Genomic DNA, 13,870 nt, shown 5'->3' with positions numbered 1-13,870 from the left:
CTGGAGCGAGCTCTGGGGCTGGAGCCAACACTGGAGCGAGCTCTGGGGCTGGAGCCGACACTGGAGCGGACTTAGAAGAGAGCATAGGGGCCGAGAACTTTGGAGGAAGTGCCTTATCCAGGAGTTCAGGGACATGAGCTGGCGCCCGTTTTTCTGGGCTTGAGAGTGCAATGGCCGGCGGGCTTGACTGCGGATTGGTTCTGGATCGAGGCCGGATGCTCTCCAGACACCGGAGGATCCCTTCCCTCCAGCTTAGTCCAGGGGTGTCTGGGAGGTCCATGGGGCGATGGTAATTAGCCCCGATCCCGAACAGTGAGTGGAGCGTGGCTTCATCCAGTGCCGTCGCTGCGGCGAACGCGCAGAATTCACCGGTGTATTCGTAGAAGGGGAGATCTTTACGTGCTAGGGCAATGAATCGTGCGACGGCGGGGAGAAACAAACAGAAAAAACTAAAAAAAACTTTCAAAAAACGGAAAACAAACACGGGGGGAAAAAGGCGCCGCTTACTTTCGGTTTTAGGTCCACTGTTCTGTCACAATCTCTCTCTGGGAGGAACGAGGAGACGCAGGAGAATATTTCAACTAGGATCTTAATTAAACAAGCAAAGGGGTACAAGCACTGGAAATCAAGGATGACATATAACAGCGGACTCAGACTCTGGGAAACACAGGGTTTAAATGCAAGGGGAAAACAAGATAATTAAACACAGCTGGATACAAATTAACACAATGAGGACAAGAACTAAACCAAATAAGGGCAAACAGGAACTAAACGGGAACATACATGTGGCAGTAGTAGTAATAGTAGTTGTTATTGTTGTATTTAATAATAATAATATTTCAAAACCGTTTACTATAATAAATTATTAAATATAATGTTGCATTTATTTATGTATTTATTTATCCAACAAGCAGCACCATAGCAACCACCAAGAGCCCTAGAAACTTCATAGCAATGCCCAAGCAACACCCTTGCATAGCGTTTGACTTCCACAGCACTTTAATTTTCTTCATAGAATGTGAAAGTTTATTTTTGTAATTTCTCTGTGCAAAAGCATCTTATTGGGTGGATGTTCTGAGTGCGCTTTGTGTAGTTCCAGGTGGATTATACCGTGTGTGAGTTCTTCAAGTTTGGAAATCTTTCACCCTGCTGAAACTCACTTAGCAAGTCATTTTAGAGTCTGTTTGACTCATTTCTAAACACTTCACAGTTCTTCTCGAAAATAGTTTTCCTTTGAAGCAGACATCTTTAGAAAAAGTAAGAATTTGTACAAACTGAACTCTGTAATTGGTTGTTTATGACATCATGCAACTTGAGCTCAATTCACAAGCATTAGCAAGAAGTCACATGACCATTGCCGTTATTTGGGTCATGAGACATGTGCACATGTGTAAAAGGAGCTAGACAGAATGGGGAAGAGATTTTCCTTGCTACATTCGGTACAAGAAACCTTAACCAATTAAGGGAGAAATGTTACAAAAGTGTATACTATATTGCAGAGCAGCCCCCTGTAGCTCCATAGCAGGATCACTGTTTAAGTGTTATGAAATATGCATTGAAGTTTTGACTTGAATAAGCCCATTGATGGAGCTGCATGACAGAGCTCACTCTCCTACAGCGTCCTCAAACACTTTGGCTGTGTTTTACCAGAAGGGCCCCCTGGTGCAGCTCCTTGAAAAGGCTAATCATGAGGTTTATGTGGCTCACACACTTATCTCTGACTTTGCTAGAGTTACAATCACTCTCATCTCGAATAGGAGACCACATGGAGATGGATTTGATGTAGGCCTAGCTTTGTAGTGTGACTTTATAAGCATATCAATTGAGCAGTCATTTCCAACTCTCTCTCTCTCTCTCTCTCTCTTTCTAGAAACATTTTAATAACAATAATAATAATAATTATTAACAATAACATTTATTTATTTACAGTGACTCTGCTTAGCATTGTAGCAGTGCTTTTTATCTATTTAGTTATATTGAAATAAAAAATAGATTATTTCGATTATTTCCGATATTTTTATATCACCCTCAAAATAATTTGGAATAATACTCTGTTGTTTCTGTGTGATCACTAGAGGTGTATTATGGGAATGAATGTGCTGCACACTTCTGATAGCTTTTAAGTGATAAAGACACATAAGCACTGATAAAACACTGATATGAATGCAAACCCTGTATCTGAAGAGTTGATGGTATAGATGTATGTATATGTGTATGTCTCCATTCTTCATATCCATTCACTTGCACAAACACCCTGTCATCCAATCACTGGCTCACTCTCCTCTCTCCCCGCCCCCTGTTGCTATGGAGACTCAGGAAGTCTTCCAGGTGCCTTGGTGGTTGGGCAATACAGCAACGTCTGTTCTCACTCACATCTTCATGTTTCCTCTTCACTCTGAGCTTCTTAATTTCCTTCTCCTGTTCACTGTCATTTTATTTCTTCTGTTTTATCCTGCTCATCTCATTTTCCTTTTCCATTATGTCATTTTCATTATGTCTTTCCTTATACATTCTTCACTCTTTTTCTCTACATCTTGATTTTCTTTCCCCTCCTTTTTCGCATCTTTTTCCCCCTTAATTTTTCTCTGCACATTGAGTCGTTTTGTTTTCACAGTGTCCAGAGTTCTACATGCAAGTGATTTTCTTTCTTTCTTTATTTTACTCTAGTTAGACACCGATCATTCTAATTTGGCCATCGTTTGTGTATATGGTGTAAATATGCATCGTGTTGAATTAGCTCTCAAACGTGATATTCAATACTAGGTATCAACTAGGGTCAAAACGTGTGTAATTTGGAAAACGTTATAAGAGTCACATTTGTGTACAAAAAACACCTGGCAGACATTGTAAATATTTTACCATTCAATAGTTTGGGGTCAAAGATTTTTTTTAATGTTTTTGAAAGTCACTTATGCTCTCCAAGTCTGCATTTATTTGATCAAAATAACAGAACAAAAACAGTAAAAATGTGAAATATTATTGTAATTTAAAATAACAGCTTTCTATTTGAATATGTTTTAAAATGTAATTTATTCCTGTGATGTCAAAGCTGAATTTTCAGCATCATTACTCCATTCTCCATTACTCTAATTTGCTGATTTAGTGCTCAAGAAATTAATTAATTGTAGAACTGTGATAATTTTTCTCTGGATTCCTTGATAAATAGAAAGTTCAGAAGAACAGCATTTATTTGAAATAGAAATTATATTCTTCAATGTTTACTGCCATTTTTGATAAAAGTATTAATTTCTTAAAAAAAACACCAACGTGATATTCAATACTAGGTATCAACTAGGGTCAAAACGTGTGTCATTTGGAAAACGTTATAAGAGTCACATTTGTGTACAAAAAACACCTGACAGACATTGTAAATATTTTACCATTCAATAGTTTGGGGTCAAAGATTTTTTTACTTATATTCGGGTCAATACGGTAATAATAAGAACTCAGATAAACCTTATATTGCCATAGTCGTGTGTTTATTAGTCACGTTGAATCGATGAAAGCAGTTGAATCTTCTGTTTATTCAGCTGCAGCGATTTTTTTCGGGGTTTCTTCAGCGAGGCGTATTTGGAGTTTCAGCGCGAGAGCGCCCTCTGGCCTTTGGATGGAGATTTACTGCTGATCACAGAACCGTGCTTCACTGAAAGTTACGCATGACAATCACAGCTTCTCTTTTTTTCGAACAACTTAATAAAAAAGTTATGATTCCAAACTTTTGACCGGTAGTGTACATCTTAAAAATGACATAAACATACATGTCTGTAGCTGTTCTAAGTTTGAGAGTAACTCAGATAATCTGCAAACAGCACAAATATTGTGATATTATCAGCAGAATAAATTCAGGATCTTGTGAAAATGAAAGTGCAAGACATTTGATATCTGTGAGACGTGATTTGTTTTTATCCTCCAATTCTTCATGCCATCTGACCCAGATCCTCACAACCCTATCAGTGTACACCAGCGACTGAGCTTGCACTGACCCCAGGTATATAAACACAGGGGTTGGCTTTGTGTGTGGTCTTTGTCTGTCCTCAATTACAGATTAGCTCAGATTTCAATTACTCCTCTCCCTGTGTGCCATGGATTCATGTTAAAGCACGAGCAAGAAGGTTTTGGGGGAGATATTTCAGCAAGACCAGCAGAAACGGCAAGAGACGTTGCACATCTGGTGTGTCCTCGCTCCACAGTCTGACCTTGTTGTACCAGGAGAAAAGACATTCTGACAGGCCTCATGGGAGAGACTAGCTAGATAGAAAGACAGTAAAAAGAGACAGAAGGAGAAAGAGAGCCTCAAACTCTAAATGCCTCTCTCAGTGTTCAAGTTTTCTTGTAGTTTTCCTCCCAGTTTGATAGAGCTAAAGATTCTAAATGTAAAGAATCTGAAGACTAAAGATTCTGTTTCTAAAAATTATAACAATGTTTCCTGCAGCATTATGTTTTTGAGTTAACTGAATTTGTCAAATTAACAACCTGACAGTAGTTAGACTGAAGTTTTGCTAACATTGTAAAAAAAAATCCGTAAAATTTACGGTAAAAAATACAGTAGCAACATTTTAGGTTTTACGGTTTTAACTTAAATTTACAGTTAAATACCGTAATTTCATTAACTGAAATAATGTTAATATACTAACCTACAGAAGTACTGAAATCTGTTTTGTACCTTTGTAATAAACTGATAACCACCAAATGCAGATGGTGATGAGAAAGTCACATGATGAACCAAAGCCCATCACAAGCAGTAATAACATATATATATAGGGCTGGGTATCGAGTTCAATACTTTTTAGGCACCGACCGAATTGCCTTGATACTATCGAGTATCGAAAAATGTCTTGTCGTTCGGTACCAAATTTCGATATCTAAGGGGTTAATCTCATCAGCGTCAGTGAGCCAATAAGCGTGCAGCACTTGCCGGTGTGTTCGACTAGAAGAGGCGCAGCGCAGATCGATCATCCGCGAGAGCGATTCGAAAGCGCACGGAGCTCTCTTTAGCTCTCGTGGTACTGTAATACCACCAGTATAGAGTAGCGCGGGCGCTGCGTTTAGTTCCGATCATATGCAGATGCCCGTTCATACTAACGTTACACGACCAAAATCATGTGTTATGTGACCATTCATGCAAACTGTAGCATCATGCTACATAAGACAATAAATAAGATTTATATTCCGTTTTTACTCAAAACTCACTTTAAACCACCATCGAGTGTTTGTAATAACTTACGATTGCCGTCTAACAGGGCCGGATTTACGCATTGCTCAAGACATTGAGCAAATAAATATAACAAACAATAGGGTAAAAAATTACAAACTATTTCCATGTCTTCCACCTTCTTTATGTAGGCTAAACTAAATAGTCTAAACCTAAAAATTCTAAATCGAAAGATTTCAATATTCTGTGGCAGGAAACAGATGGGTTCAGGAAAAGTCTGAATTTGAACCAGCAACCGAAATGAATATTTTTTTAAAACATGATATATGCTACAGCTCTGCCTGTGTTAATATGCCTTTTTTTTTTTTATCAAAGGGCATTATTATAACTAATTTAAATTTAGAGTTTCTTTAACCTTGTTATCTTTTCCTCTTCTTCATTTGGACAACAGCTACTCCTAAACTTTTACTCAATCTCTCAGTTCTTGTAAATGTTTCTTGCTAATGAGCACAGCCCACCGGGAGTTTCCAGTCAGAGCTCTTACAGGGTCACATTTGCATGGGAGCAGCTCAAGTAGAATCTCCCAGCTTCTGTTGCTGGTTTCCTGTAGTTGTTTTTAATTCTCAGAACTCAGATTTACATTTGTTTGTGGGATACTTGCAAATAATCTGCAGCTGTTTGTACTTCAAATGCCCAAAAGGGACAAATGTGGAGAGTTACAGAAAATAAAGTGAACAAAATGATTGGGTTTTCAGGAAACATGAGCAAATGATTTTAAACAGAGATCATGACATTTTTCATTAGATACAGACAGAAGCAATGAAAAGTAAATATGACATTGGAGCCTATTTTGATTTTGATTTGTGTGTTCTCCCTATTACACCAAATCGAAAGACTTTGTTATCAATGTGAATTGTAAATTGTTTGATTGCTATAGTATTAATATTGGTGATAGTTGATGGTGTCTGTTATTGACTAATTTTTCCTTTACATGTTGTGTTTCTTGTGTCTTCCCAAAGATGCAGATTCTCGACAAGTTCCCAATTGAGGGAGGGCAGAAAGATCCCAAAAAAAGGATCATCCCTTTTCTTCCAGGTGATTTTAGGAGGAGTTTGTCCTCCCCTTCCTCTCCTTTGCGCACACACAAACACACAGACCTGCAAGCACATGGCGTCAGCAGATCTGTCCACAATAAGTCATGGTTACGCTGGGATGGGGTCGTGCTTCCGTTCTTGACTTACTCAAATGCAGGAAGCAGGCACACGAGTCATTGAGATGAGCAGCACCGTTCCCTGAGAACAAAAGCCATCAATAAGAAGAAAATGAGAAGAGCGAGACAGAGACACAGAGAGATCGAGACACGTTTTCCCGGCTTGCTGACGCACTGCTCTATTCCCTGGACATTTAGTGTCTCTCTCTTGTTCTTGGTTTTCCAGCAGTCCCTCTGGTTCTCTCTGTTAGTTCTCACATCCCTCAATACGAACACACTAGCTCAGATTATCACTGGCTCCATTAGATTATTTACTGGAATGCAGTGTAATTGGTTAGATTACTAGAATATTAAGTGGTTTATAAAACCATTCAGAGCATTTGTAAGGGAATAATAGGGTGTCAAGTGTCAAACCATTAAATTTGTCTTCATTTAATTCCATTCTGATTATTAGACTCCATTGGGACCTTAAAGAGGGACAGATCAGATTTCTCTCTATACACATGTCTATAAACTATAAAGAGTTTTGTATTATTGTTGCTATTTTTGTTGCTGTATTTGTATTTTTTTATTACTATAGAAGACATCATGTCATGGTGTGATAAATGCAAAGTACAGTCAGGCCTCTTTAAACCTCTACTAAACTAAATATTTGCGATCCTCAATATTTTGTTCCACTTTCCTCTAAGCTAATGGTTTCTATATTTATAAAACTTTGTACATTAAATTTTAAATCACCTCCGAGTTAACAGACTTGGACTAAATGCCACTCATTTCAGTGTCTTAACGTGAAATTTACTAGCAATTTCTGAGTAAAATTGTTTCTACACCAATATTTTTTCAGTGTACATGTAGAATATAATAGAATATGAAACAAGTCAAGGTGAATCTATGGTTTATAAAGGTTTTGTTCATTCTGCACAATGCTGAGTATCTCTCAGTGTTTCCTTGAGCGTAAGCAGCTTGAGATAGGAGAGAATAACAGCTGGAGCTTGGTGTTATGTGGTGATCTTATCTCCTCCAAACCTCTGAATCTGATTAGGATGTTCCAGATCTGAAGAATAACACATGGCGTCTCTCTTCAGTAGCTTCTCTGTTTATCATGTTTCTAAACATTTTCTTATGGGTTATTCTAAAATGCACTGGACTTTGCTCACAGCAGTGAGTGGGGCTCAATAATAAAGATGATGTATTTATTCCCAATTGGGCCAGTATATCTGATTTTTACTTGCCCTGTTAACATTTTCATTGGTTCAGCCATGAATATCATAAATAGTTATCTAAGCTGCATATTTTTATTTTATTTTATTTAGTTATTTTTACATTTTAATTAATTAATTTTTATTTTTTTTATCAAATGAAATCAAATCAAATCTAAAATCAATAATGTAACAATATAAATTTATGATCACAGACTTTCTGGAAAGCAATGGAATGAAATGCAACAGACTTGTGTATTATTTTTAATGCATTCTAACTGCTTTCCAAAATATTATTCAAGTTATTCTTGCAATTTCAGCAAAAAGCTCTTTCTGGAACCTAGATAATGTTATTATAGATATTATTATGTTATTACATACTGTTGTTATAGAATGATTTTATAAAGTAGACCACATATTTGATTCTACCTTTTATTTTAAAGGTAAAATCATATTCCGACGAAGTCATGTGAGAGACGTGGCCATGAAGAGACTACGCTTTATTGACGACTATTGCAGAGTAAGTCTCTCTTTTCCTTCCTTTCTTCCTTCCTCTTTGTCGGTGCTTTTGTGGTTTGTCCTCTTTTATTCTCTTATTTAATGTGTGTAGGCTGTATTACTTTATTTAGAAAACCATTAAACTGTGAGAGGTCCTTTATAGCCCTTTTCCTTTGACAAACACCGTTGTTTGCGTTTGTGTGTGTCACATGCTGTTCAGCATATGAGGTTGATATCATGATTAGGAGTGTGGTTATGACACTGGCGTTCCTCAGGGTTCAACATTAAGCCCCTTTTTGTTCTTACTGATATTCTTTGAAGTCCTTCTGCTGTTCAAAGAAGAATTACTTAGAAAGTACAAAATTCATTAAAAAAACATAAATATAAAAATTTGCAGTAAAATAAAGTTATCTAGCAGCATGCGGCATATGTGTGTTTACTGTGAGTGTGGTAAGATGTATTATTAAAAACAATGTGCGAATCATACTATGAATTTAAGGGTGGTCAACTTTTTAAATTAAGTAAATTAAATTAAACTGCTTTGTTGCATTGAAACTATTTAGTTTATGTATTTTCAAGACCCCCAGCCAATTGTTTTGACTTCCTCTAGGGGGTTTCAAGCTTTAAATAGCGGTGTCAAATCCCCCCAAATCAAAAATTTCACCCTGAACGAATGCATCAGGTTTTGAGAGTGAATTTGCCTCCTTATCAGACAATATCTCCCATCTTGTTGAAATATGATTATGCTAATGTGCTGAACAGCAAAACTCTTGCAACACACATGAAAAAGAGTCTGTTAAAGTAAACACGTCACATTCGGTTACACAAGTATATAAATTACAGCAAACAAACACTTGCACTTATTGGTGTTCACTGTCATGTTTACTTTGCCAATAGCTATAGGTTACCCAATAACACCCTTAAAATGATGTTTGAGGGACTTTAACGACTTGTTTCTTCCTCCTCTCTATTTCTCCTTCTCTTTATCTTTTCCCCTCGAGTGACTTGTCTCCTTTTCTTTCCTCCCCCCTTCTTCCTGATGGAATAGAGTCCACTTTTTTAAACAATCCACACAGACAAACACACTGCACGTGCAAACACACACATACACACACTCAAGTGGAGAGCAGCTGTTAAAGTGGGCTGAGATGGTGAGATGGTGAGGCAGCATTATGGGATGTCTTGGATGGACTGCTGTTGTGACAATCTCCATGACATCCACACAAAGGACATTTAAAAAAGACACGTCCAAAAATAGTTTAGAACATAGAATTAATCTTAACATAAATGTGTCTTGAACATAACATAAGAGATGCCCATCATTTTATTTTAATATTACTTTTTAAAATCACTAAGCTATTGGCAGCTTTTGTTTAACATTTTCTAAATCAGCCTTTAATAAAAATATATACTGTACGTGTGTGTATTTATATATACATAATAAATAAACACAGTACGCATACATCTTTAGCTCTCACAAAAACTTTTATTTTGGATTGCGATTAATCATTTGACAGCACTAATATATATACTGTACACAAATAAAAAGGTACAAAACACACACATTTCTAAAACATTACCTAAAATGAAAATGGAAAATATAACAAAAATGATTTCAAATAATAATAAAAACTATAATAGTATATCATTGATTAAGGAGACACATCTCCATTTGATTTCCTAAAGAAACTATTCTGATATTAAAGAGATATCATTTTTTGATTGTATTTATTGTGGCGCTGGAAATGGAAGATTGAGTGGGTTGCACTGTGGGATACAATATTCCATGCAATGTTTTCTGGATATTCAAAGAATTTGCCGTACACAGTGTACATGCTGCATACAGACTCGCCTGATTTCTCACACTCCCACACATTCTGCATGGTGTTGTGTACATTTTTGAGCCTCGTGCTGTATTTACATACTTTCCTTTGATTAGCTCTGTAAAGATTTTTATAATTTGGCTCTCAAGAATGTCACTTCTTAATTGTAAGAGAATGTGTGTGTGTGTGAAGAGAGGTGCAAATGTGTTTCTATGTGTGAAAGAGAAAGAACCACACTTTTTCTTCATTATCCAGCTTTAAGTTACTCCCAACCCGACACATTTTAATCACAGAGATGGGATTGTTTAATTAACACTGATGTGAATGTGTGCAGTCCTCTGTGAGTGTGTATATGAACGTCTTCCCCCAGGCTGGGCCATAATTAGCTCTCATGAATCCCATGAAAATTTGAGCCAAAAGAATAACCTAAAAAATGAAAGACAAAAAAAAAATTAATAGAGAAGAGGAGAAACCCATGTTAAGAATAGTTACTACCGTTCAAAATTTTGGGGTCAGTAAGAAATTAATACTTTTATTCCGCAAGAATACATTAAATTGATCAAAAGTGACTGTAAATATATTTAGTGTTACAAAAAAATTTACAAAAATGTATCTGTAAATGTAAATTTGTCACCATTTCCACAAAAATATGAAGTAGCACAGCTGTTTTAAACACTGATAATAATACGAAATGTTTCTTTAACATCAAATCAGCTTATTAGAATGATTTCTGAAGAATCATGTGACACTGAAGACCGGGGTAATGATGCTGGAAATTCAGCTTTGCATCACAGGAATAAATTAACAGATAGTTCTGGTCCTTGATTCTGATTGGTTGAGCCGCGTTCGAAGCTGTTGTAAACAAAGACTATAGAATACCCAAGACGTGTCACTAGTATAATTTTGAATGGGGAAAAATGCAACAATCAATCAATCGCAGGAAGCCCCGCCTTCTGAATGAAAGAGCCAATCGCTAATCGGTAAAGTCAGCGCGTCACTGCAGCTGCCGTTAGAAGTCCCGGTTGCTATAGAAACAGTCAGCGCTCTGAGACGTGCGCTTAGGACTGCGCATGCGCACTGGCTGATCTTGCCTGAAAAATAAGCTTTTTATGATGCTATTTGACGAAAAGAAACAACATTTATGACACAGTTGTTGTCAGATTTCTTTGATGATTTCAAATATGAAATTTAATCGTAAGCTTAGTGCGTTTTGTAGTGATGGCCCACGGTCTCATCATCACCTTTAATTAAATGCCTTAATGTAGTTTCATGAGCAGATGTGAGTCTGATGGCAAAGCAGCACCCTTGAGGTATGGCTGATTTTGGGTGTTTTATTCTCTTTAGTTGCATGTAGGCCAACTGTTAAATCATTTTGTGAGCTTTTTTGGGGTTGTTTCAAATATTCTTTTGAGCCATAACATTTATAGTGTGTAAAGAGTGTGGTGAGGAAGTTTTCTACTGTAGTAGAGAGGTTCATGATAAATTATGAATATCTGGATTAATATCATGTGTGATATTATCAAGCTATACCTTACAAGTAGTCCTTTTCTGCTTTTGTGCTGATTTCATTTCTGCTTTTCTGATGGAACTAAATTTTGCAGACTGCTCAGTGCAGTACAAGTATGAAAGATAAAAGATACCTAACAGGAATATACTAATACTGATACACTGCACAAAATTATAAATGCAACACTTTTGTTTTTGCCCCCATTTTTCATGAGCTGAACTCAAAGATCTAAGACTTTTTCTATGTACACAAAAGGCCTATTCCTCTCAAATATTGTCCACAAATCTGTGTATCTATAGCTGTGTCTCATTTAGAAGGCTGCACCCTCTGGAGGTCGCATCCTCTGTAGGATGCATATAGGAAGTGTCCTCAACCTAGAATTAAACGAGATGGCCTTCGTAGGACGGGCGGAAAAGGAAAGCGGAAGTATCACGTTGCTATGCCAACACATTTAGAGCATCGTTGCACTCTCACGGTACTTAAATGAAGGAAAATTATTTCTAAATTTGGAAAGTAATTTGAAAAAAAAAAAGCTTTTGCTTGTTTTATTGTGTTCAATATTTGAGGAGCTGCAGTGTACCTACAGCAGGCATCTATTAGAGAAAAAAAGGAGGAGGATATTAAAAACAAAGTTGATCCGTTTTTACCGAGGCGAATTAAGGTAAGTTGTAAACACCACATCTGTGCTTGTGTGTACGTTACATCTGCCGGCGCCGGCATTTTTCAAATTAACAACGGTTGTTCACGGCGATGCAAAGAATTGTGGGTTATCTGTAGCAGCGAAGGATACACCTCATGCATCCTCCGAATTCCTGTGAAAGAAGGTCGCATTCGAAGGTCGCATTCGGAGTGTCCTACTTGCTTTTCTGAAATGAGACAGCCTCGATGACGTATGCAGCCTTCGAATGCGACCTCCGGAGGACGCAGCCTTCTAAATGAGACACAGCTTTTGTTGTAAATTACTCATAAACATACACCTTTGTTTACTTTGTGTGTTGGTTGGCAACCACAACCGTTTCTGAGGAACTGCATTGTTTGGTGGAAGAATATTGCTTTTATTAATATCATTGCACTTTATTTGCTCTGTTTTATTTTGTGAAACCTAACTACGTATATGGAATAACCGTTTTATAATGGAATTTATTCCTGTGATGCAAAGCTGAATTTCCAGCATCATTACTCCAGTCTTCAGTGTCACATGATCCTTCAGCAATTATTCTAATATGCTGATTAAAATATATTAAAATAGAAAACAGCTTTTTTTAAAATTGTAATAATATTTCATAAAATAACTGTTGTTACTGTATTTTTGATCAAATAAATGCAGCCTTAGACACTCCTTTCAAAATCATTACACATTTTGAACAGTAGTGTAGGCAATATATTTCAATTCATTATTTATTTTAATTTCTTTATTTTAAATATAAATAAATGGCACCATGAAAGCAGTACAAATGACTTGGGCATCAAAGGCTTTTTTTATTATAATTTGTAATGTATTTTTATTTTAAATGAGGGCATAATTACTGTCACTCTTTCAGTCGTTGCCGGATTGTTTTGTAATCTCACGTAAGCTGCTCTGTTTGCTTTAGTAGTGGAATGAAAAAATGAACTCGTATTATATCTTTTTCTTTTCTGTTGCTTGGGCACTGTTTCTGTACTCAGAGCTGTCCGTCACATGCTCATTTGAAATTCTCTGCTTTTCTTTCCCTCTGTCTGGATTTCTCCCTGGTGATATGAAGTAGGCAATCTATTTTCATGTTCAAAACACATTCATCATATGCTGCAGTGGCTACACACAACCATGCACACACACACTGCTCACTCTTTACTACTATCCAGAAAAACATAATCATTTTGTCTGTCATCTACAGTGCAACCTTGAACACTCTCGTGATTTTATGTTGCTGCTATATTATAACAACCCAACTCTGACAACAGATTCTGAGTGTGTGTGTTTACAGAAGACAGTTTAAAAATCAAAATAACTGATATCTGAAATGTAAATCTTTCTAAAGCATAAAGCTTTTTTTTTTCACAATCAAGGGGAAATAGACTATTTAGAGCCATCTGCTGGAAGGCATTCAAATTGCAGCTTAAACAGACAAAAATGGAAAAGTGAAAGTCTTCCTCAAATATTTCTGCATTTGGGAGATGTATTATTATTATTATTGTTGTTGTTGTTGTAATAAAAGAAACACATTTAATTCTTATTTAATTCTTTAAATAAGATTACCTCTGTACACGCAAATGTCAAATAATTATTTTCTGATTTTATTTATTTGTTTGTTTGTAAGTGTAGATTGTAAAAATATTGCATTATTTACACTGTCTGAACAAATAGAGACATCCTATCCTAATTGTCAGTGTAAATGAACTGTTATGACCACTAGAGGGCACTCTAAATGCATCTACTATCATTCTTATCTATTGTTTTTTTACCATTTTAAAAGCCTATTCTTGTAGGAATTTTTATTTTAG

General features: G+C 36.4%; 1 protein-coding gene across 1 annotated transcript in view; it reads left to right on the top strand.

Annotated features, from left to right (window-relative positions):
* The window catches only part of LOC107566527 (SH3 and PX domain-containing protein 2A-like), a 46,972-nt gene extending 38,764 nt beyond the window's left edge, over positions 1–8,208 (top strand). Inside the window, exons 3-5 of the mRNA XM_016251989.1 lie at positions 6,172–6,247; positions 8,005–8,081; positions 8,191–8,208. Of these exons, the coding sequence (XP_016107475.1) occupies positions 6,172–6,247; positions 8,005–8,081; positions 8,191–8,208 (171 nt within the window). The remainder of the gene's footprint in view (positions 1–6,171; positions 6,248–8,004; positions 8,082–8,190) is intronic.
* The last annotated feature ends 5,662 nt before the right edge of the window (positions 8,209–13,870 follow it).

Source organism: Sinocyclocheilus grahami, unplaced genomic scaffold (genome assembly GCF_001515645.1).
Source record: "Sinocyclocheilus grahami isolate Dianchi unplaced genomic scaffold, SAMN03320097.WGS_v1.1 scaffold1081.1, whole genome shotgun sequence".
Classification (NCBI taxonomy): Eukaryota; Metazoa; Chordata; class Actinopteri; order Cypriniformes; family Cyprinidae; genus Sinocyclocheilus; species Sinocyclocheilus grahami.
This window is presented reverse-complemented; position numbering and strand designations above follow the sequence as displayed.